Here is a 6,092-nt window from a genome sequence, read left to right on the forward strand (position 1 = left end):
ATGATGTATTGTTACACCATGTAGGAGCAGTATAGACCTACAGTAGCTGGCTACGTAGTTAAATGTAGTTTGACTTAATGGAACTGTCTTAAATGTTCTGTAGTAAAAAAAATGATATATTCGCACTAAATCAATCAACACATTACTGTCTCTGTCAATATAATATATTTTTTAAATTAAATCCATTTCAAATAATCTTTGTCGGAAAATAAAATATGATCCTCAGCTGCGTTTCCCCTACCGTCAGCAGACGGCGATGTGCGTCTTTCAGGCGACGCTGCCAGCGTGACGTATTATCTAGTTGATGGTTCTTTAGAAACAGCTCGTCAACCACCTCGGTAGCTTGTTAGCCAACATAGCCGAAAGATTCAAGCTATTTATACGCTTTCGGTGTATATTAGCTACTGTGTTTTAGACACACTTCTGTCTTATCTTCTTGTTAACCTATTTAATATAATATTACGTTATTTTTTATTAGTCAGCTATAGTAGCTGGCTGGTTAAGTTAGCACTAGTCTAGTCGCTAATGATATCTAGCTAGCTAACATCCCAGAACATGAGCTCCCTAAGTTACTCCCCTCCTGTTAAAGAAGAGGAGGTATGCTGGACGGAGAAAGAAGCTGTGGGGCTGAACATTGTCGTGAAAGAGGAGAAGGAAGAGGAGGATGTCACAGTAAAACAAGAAATAGAGGGTGAGGCTGTTACAGTGAAAGAAGAAGAGAAATACGTTTTTGGAATGAAGGATGAAGAAGGGGAGATCACTGTCACATTAGAGGAGGACGAAGAAGAGAAGACTGGAGAACTGATTAACACCAGTAAATACAGTGAGTACTATCTTATAAAACAGGGACATTGATCTGATTATCACCAGTAACTACAATGAGTACTATCTTATAAAACAGGAGCAAAAACTCTGCAGTTGTTGAACTAATGTGTGATTTTTAAAAAGGCGTTCTACACTTGAATATGTTTTTGTACTGTATGAAATCTTCATGACGTCCTCCAGTGATTTTTAAAAAACGTTTCCTGTTGAAAAGTGACATAAATACAGTAAAGTATAAACACACTAAAGGGAAACAAATAAATGTTTTGAGCAAAATAGTGTTTTTTTTACTGCAAACAAGAAGGAGTGAGTGATGTAAGGCATTCAAGGAGTTGGCTTGATGGGAAGTCGTGATGTCATCCAATAGGGACTGATATTCATGTAAATATTCATATTCATTATTCTTTTAAAAATCTTTCCTGTTCTGTTAAGTTGGTTGTTGATCATTGCTAGAAAGCCATTTTCAAGTTTCATTTTCAAGTGCCATAGACTTTCAAGACGATTTAAGTCCAAACTGTAACTAGGCCACTCAGGATGTCAATGTCATCTTGGTAAGCTCCTCCAGTGTAGATTTGGCCTTGTGGTTTAGGTTATTGTCTTGTTAGTACAGTTTTTTTTTTCAGATCTCTGTAATGCACTCTACCTACGTAACATTTAGTGTCTCCTTATATTACGCTGGGAAAACAGAAATCCTAAATCATATCAGAATTTGCTAAATCCAATGGTTCTAACCTGAGTCACCTTAACTCTATTGACAACACCCAAATGGATACTGTCATTAATGTGGTTTTTCAAAAATTACACATAATACTTAATATTGTAGCTGTTTAGTTACAGTCACATGTTCAACTATCATCAGCTGATCCAGGAAATCATTTTCTGGATGACAATCGAATGACAAACATCACGACATGCAACAACAACCGAAGTGCTTCTTCATTCATTACTCTGGTAAAGACAATTATGCTGTGCTCTACTTTGGATCCAACATCCCTATCAAAGTGGTGTTTATAATGTGTTATTGTCTGCTTGATTTACTGTAGGATCTCGTTAGTCTGTTTGGACACGTGTAGAGAACGGTTCCTTTATGGATAGGCTATTGTACAACACAAAGAGCTATTTTCCTTTATTCAGGACATTTAGAATGACAACACATTACAGAGTAACCTAGTGGGATTATTCACAAAATTATCTGGGGATCAGGTTATGAAATGTCATGACAAAGACATTTTAGTTTCCATGTTTCACCTGAAATTTTAAATGATTTATAGTCCTAGGTCTATGTTATTGTTAGGTGAAGTTATGGGTCCTACAGTAGGTCTATGTTGTTGTTAGGTGAAGTTATGGGTCCTACAGTAGGTCTATGTTGTTGTTAGGTGAAGTTATGGGTCCTACAGTAGGTCTGTGTTTTTGTTAGGTGAAGTTATGGGTCCTACAGTAGGTCTATGTTGTTTGGTGAAGTTATGGGCCAATTTGTTAAACACTTAGTGTACAAACCCTTATTGTCAGGCTGATGGCAAAGCTAGCCAAAGAGCATTTTACTGGTTGAAGTGTTTTTTAAGTGTAAAACAGTTGATTTTGTGACAATACAAACATATTAAGCAGGAGATTCAAGCGAGCCTTACAATTATAATCCAAAAGTAGTGTGAAATTCACTCATAAGCAACCTGTAAATGGAGGCTATTTTTGCTGTCAGCCTATGAGAACTCCCCTGAGTTTTCCCCCATGGTGGTTAATTAGTGAATAGACGACACAGAGCTTAATGTGAGTTTCCTTCAGTAGCACTCCTGATCTTGCACTCTAATATTCAGAATACATTGTGAAAAACTAAAATCTTTGCTCACCATTTTTGCTCCAGGAAGATATACTACATCCTCATTAGCAGGGAGGAGTTTCTGTAATCAAATCGCATGTGCATCGCCCTCATGCCGCAATTTTATTAAACACAGAAAGAGGCCTATATTGGAGACCAAAAGTCGTCTGGCACACTGCTTAGGAATTCAACAACTTTAATAACTTTTTTCTGATTCTGATATGATTGTTGCTAACTTGACTGTCTAAGGATCAAATAATTTTACAGATGTCAATTGTTGTAGAACTTCATGGGTACACTCTGGGCATCACCTTTCACCTCAAATAAACAATGGATTTCTGCTGTTGTGGGCATTTAACCATCTGTCTGACTTTGTCGTTCACACAGGAGAGAGACGTGACTATCGTGGATCCTCTGGGGATCCTCAACAACATCATGATGATGCTGATGAGGCAGAAAAGAGTCTCTCCAGATCAGAACTCCTCAAGAAACACCAGCGAGTACACACAGGAGAGAAATATATCTGCTGCTCTGACTGTGGGAAAAGATTCAGCTCTTCAGTCGACCTTAAAATACATCAAAGAATTCACACTGGAGAGAAACCTTATGGCTGTGATCAGTGTGGGAAGAGTTTTACTACATCTACCCATCTGACTTTGCATCAGAGAACACACACAGGAGAGAAGTCATATAGCTGTAATCAATGTGGGAAGAGATTTTCTAAATCAAGCCATGTAACTATACACCATAGAACACACACAGGAGAGAAACCCTATGGCTGTGATCAGTGTGGGAAGAGTTTTTGTACATATAGCAAGCTGACTTTACACCAGAGAACACACACAGGAGAGAAATCCTATAGCTGTAATCAATGTGGGAAGAGTTTTTCTACATCTAGCTATCTAACTATACACCATAGGACACACACAGGAGAGAAATCCTATGGCTGTGCTCAATGTGGGAAGAGTTTTTATACATCTAGCAAGCTGACTTCACACCAAAGAACACACACAGGAGAGAAACCATATAGCTGTAGTCAATGTGGGAAGAGTTTTTCTACATCTAGCCAGCTGACTGTACACCAGAGAACACACACAGGGGAGAAATCTCAAAGCTGTGATCAATGTGGGAAGAGATACACTGATAAAAGATATCTGATTAAACATCAGAAAATACATGGGGTTGTTTCATGATATCAATGAATTAATGTCACACTGATAAAAGATATCTGATTAAACATCAGAAAATACATGGGGTTGTTTCATGATATCAATGAATTAATGTCACAATGTAAAATGTTTTTACATTGTAGGAGTATTTGATTGAATATCAGAATGTAGAACCCTAAATGTTTACCTCTTGTTCAATTGATCTTAGCCTCAGTGGAAAGATCCAGGCTCTGAATTGAAAGAGTTACTATTTATGTGATTTATCAAACATTTACTAACAAAAAAAAGAGTTGTGTTCCACTTACCAAGTGGTTACACACTTCAATCAAAATATAACACTTCAAAATGTGTTTTCTACAAATTGTCCTCTAACCAGGGATGTACACATTATTCCCAGATTCCATGTGGTTTTTGAACTGTTAGTTTTAACAGAACGTGCAACCTCATCTCCCCGCTCTCGCACAATTGATTTCAACATGATATTGATGAGTGATGACAAATAAGTGTTGCGTTCCTTTGTTTGGCGACCCCTAAATTTAAATGCATCACTGTTGCTCTGCTTTTAGAATATCAGGGTTCATTCTTAGATGTGCCAACCCAAATCTACTAGAGCATGACATTGGGGACTGGGCCCCGATCCAACAACATGCCTATTAGTGAACCCTGAAAAGAGAGATAAGCTCTGCAGTGAGTTGGAAAGTTACTATAGATATTGCAGGAGTTTCCTCTTGAAATCAGACAGGTCTGTGGTAAGGACAACTTGGTTGCTGGTTGTCTCAAGGGTGGACAGTAAAACATGTGTTTTGCATTTAGCCAGTGTGTTACCATGGATCACAATTTATTTTGACATGTTTTTCCTTATTGGAGATGAGATTTTATCTATTTTTTTCTGTATTTAAAAAAAAACTGCACTGTTGGTTCGGGGCTCGTAAGTAAGCATTTCACTGTAAAGGTCTACACATGTATTCAGCTAATACGTGAATAATACGATTTGATTTGAGTTTTGGGACGAGAGTTCTAGAAGCTAGTGAGTTTTAGGATTCTATTGAAAGAAAAGGAGAAAAAAATGCGATTGTATATTATTATTTAGAAGTAGGTGCTTTTTCTTGTTTTTAGTTGTTGACAGCCAGTAGACACCATGTTTATATTGTAGAAGGTGAAGTGTTGTAGTTGATTATAATGTGAAATGGAAGTTGTTTTTTAGTCAGTTGTTCAGCTGAAATGTGTCTTCGGCACACAGATTGGTGTCACCCCGTTAGTCAGTATGTGTTACACCTGTGCTGGCTTGTCCATCTCGTTAGTGGAAAGGTGTTTCACCTGAGCTGGTCCAGGTTCTATTTAAGAGTGTCTGGCCCAGTGTTCCAGTTGTCTTGATAGATGTGGAGAGTCAATACTTTTGGTTTTCTTCCTGTCTAAGTTAGGTTTGGGTTTTTCTTTTGTTTGCCTCTTCTTGGGCAGATTTAGTGGGTCTCATGGTGGGTGTCTTTTAGGTCCCAGTTGTTGTTACTAGTCAACTTTCAGTGGAATCCCCCATAGTGTCTTTCAGAGCCCTTCCTAAAAAACAAGCTTATATTTTGGGGTTGGATATAGTGTCCAATTTATATTTTAATCAATGGCATTTCCTAAGAATGCTCATTAGTCTTTCAGTTATTATTGTTTGTGGACTAAATATTTTTTATTTTCATTGTTTTTTCCTGTGAATCCGTTGTGTTGTATAAATAAAGCTTGATTTGAACATATTGTAAGACAAATTAACCCAATGACTGACAATCAACAGACTAACAAAACCAATGAACAAATATGTGCAAAAGCAACACATATCTTAGTATGAAAAACAGTATATCTTCCATTATGTTAAAATAGTGCATTGTATGTACGTTTAGTATCACTTTTCAACCAACCCAGTTCATTTGTTGAAATGGAAATGTTTTGAAATCAACAAAACGTCAAAGGATTCAACTACTGAAAACTGAAACAAATAAATGGATCAAACAGATCAATCCCAGTTTTCCAGCCTGCTGAATGCTTGGTGGAGAGGTTAACACCACCCCCGGCTCAACCAGGGGCTTGAGGTGGTCTCCCACAGCTCTGCAGACTTGCAGTTCCATTTCTTGACTTCCCCTGCAACACAGAAATAAACACATCAGTCTTGTTATATAAAAACACTCAAAGTAATGGATATGGAGCATCTACAGCCTCAGTTACACCTGACACCTAAATGGAACTTCTGTCATCTGATCACCTCCAAACTGCATTAGGTTCAGATCTACCAGGATGAGCCTTTGACA

General features: G+C 37.7%; 1 protein-coding gene across 1 annotated transcript; it reads left to right on the plus strand.

The window, feature by feature from the left end:
• Positions 1–257: 257 nt before the first annotated feature.
• Positions 258–5,539, plus strand: LOC135565330 (gastrula zinc finger protein XlCGF17.1-like). Its single transcript, XM_065011766.1, has 2 exons — positions 258–823; positions 3,023–5,539. The coding sequence occupies exons 1-2, from the start codon at positions 556–558 to the stop codon at positions 3,826–3,828; spliced, it is 1,074 nt and encodes a 357-aa protein (XP_064867838.1). The 5' UTR covers positions 258–555; the 3' UTR covers positions 3,829–5,539.
• Positions 5,540–6,092: the final 553 nt, after the last annotated feature.

This window comes from Oncorhynchus nerka, linkage group LG27, assembly GCF_034236695.1.
Source record: "Oncorhynchus nerka isolate Pitt River linkage group LG27, Oner_Uvic_2.0, whole genome shotgun sequence".
NCBI classification, from domain to species: Eukaryota; Metazoa; Chordata; class Actinopteri; order Salmoniformes; family Salmonidae; genus Oncorhynchus; species Oncorhynchus nerka.

Excerpts from the sequence above, each read along its gene's own strand:
- LOC135565330 (XM_065011766.1), top strand. The coding sequence starts at position 556 with ATGAGCTCCCTAAGTTACTCCCCTCCTGTTAAAGAAGAGGAGGTATGC. Across the intron at positions 824-3,022 it reads GATTAACACCAGTAAATACA|GAGAGAGACGTGACTATCGT; the intron begins GTGAGTACTATC and ends TCGTTCACACAG.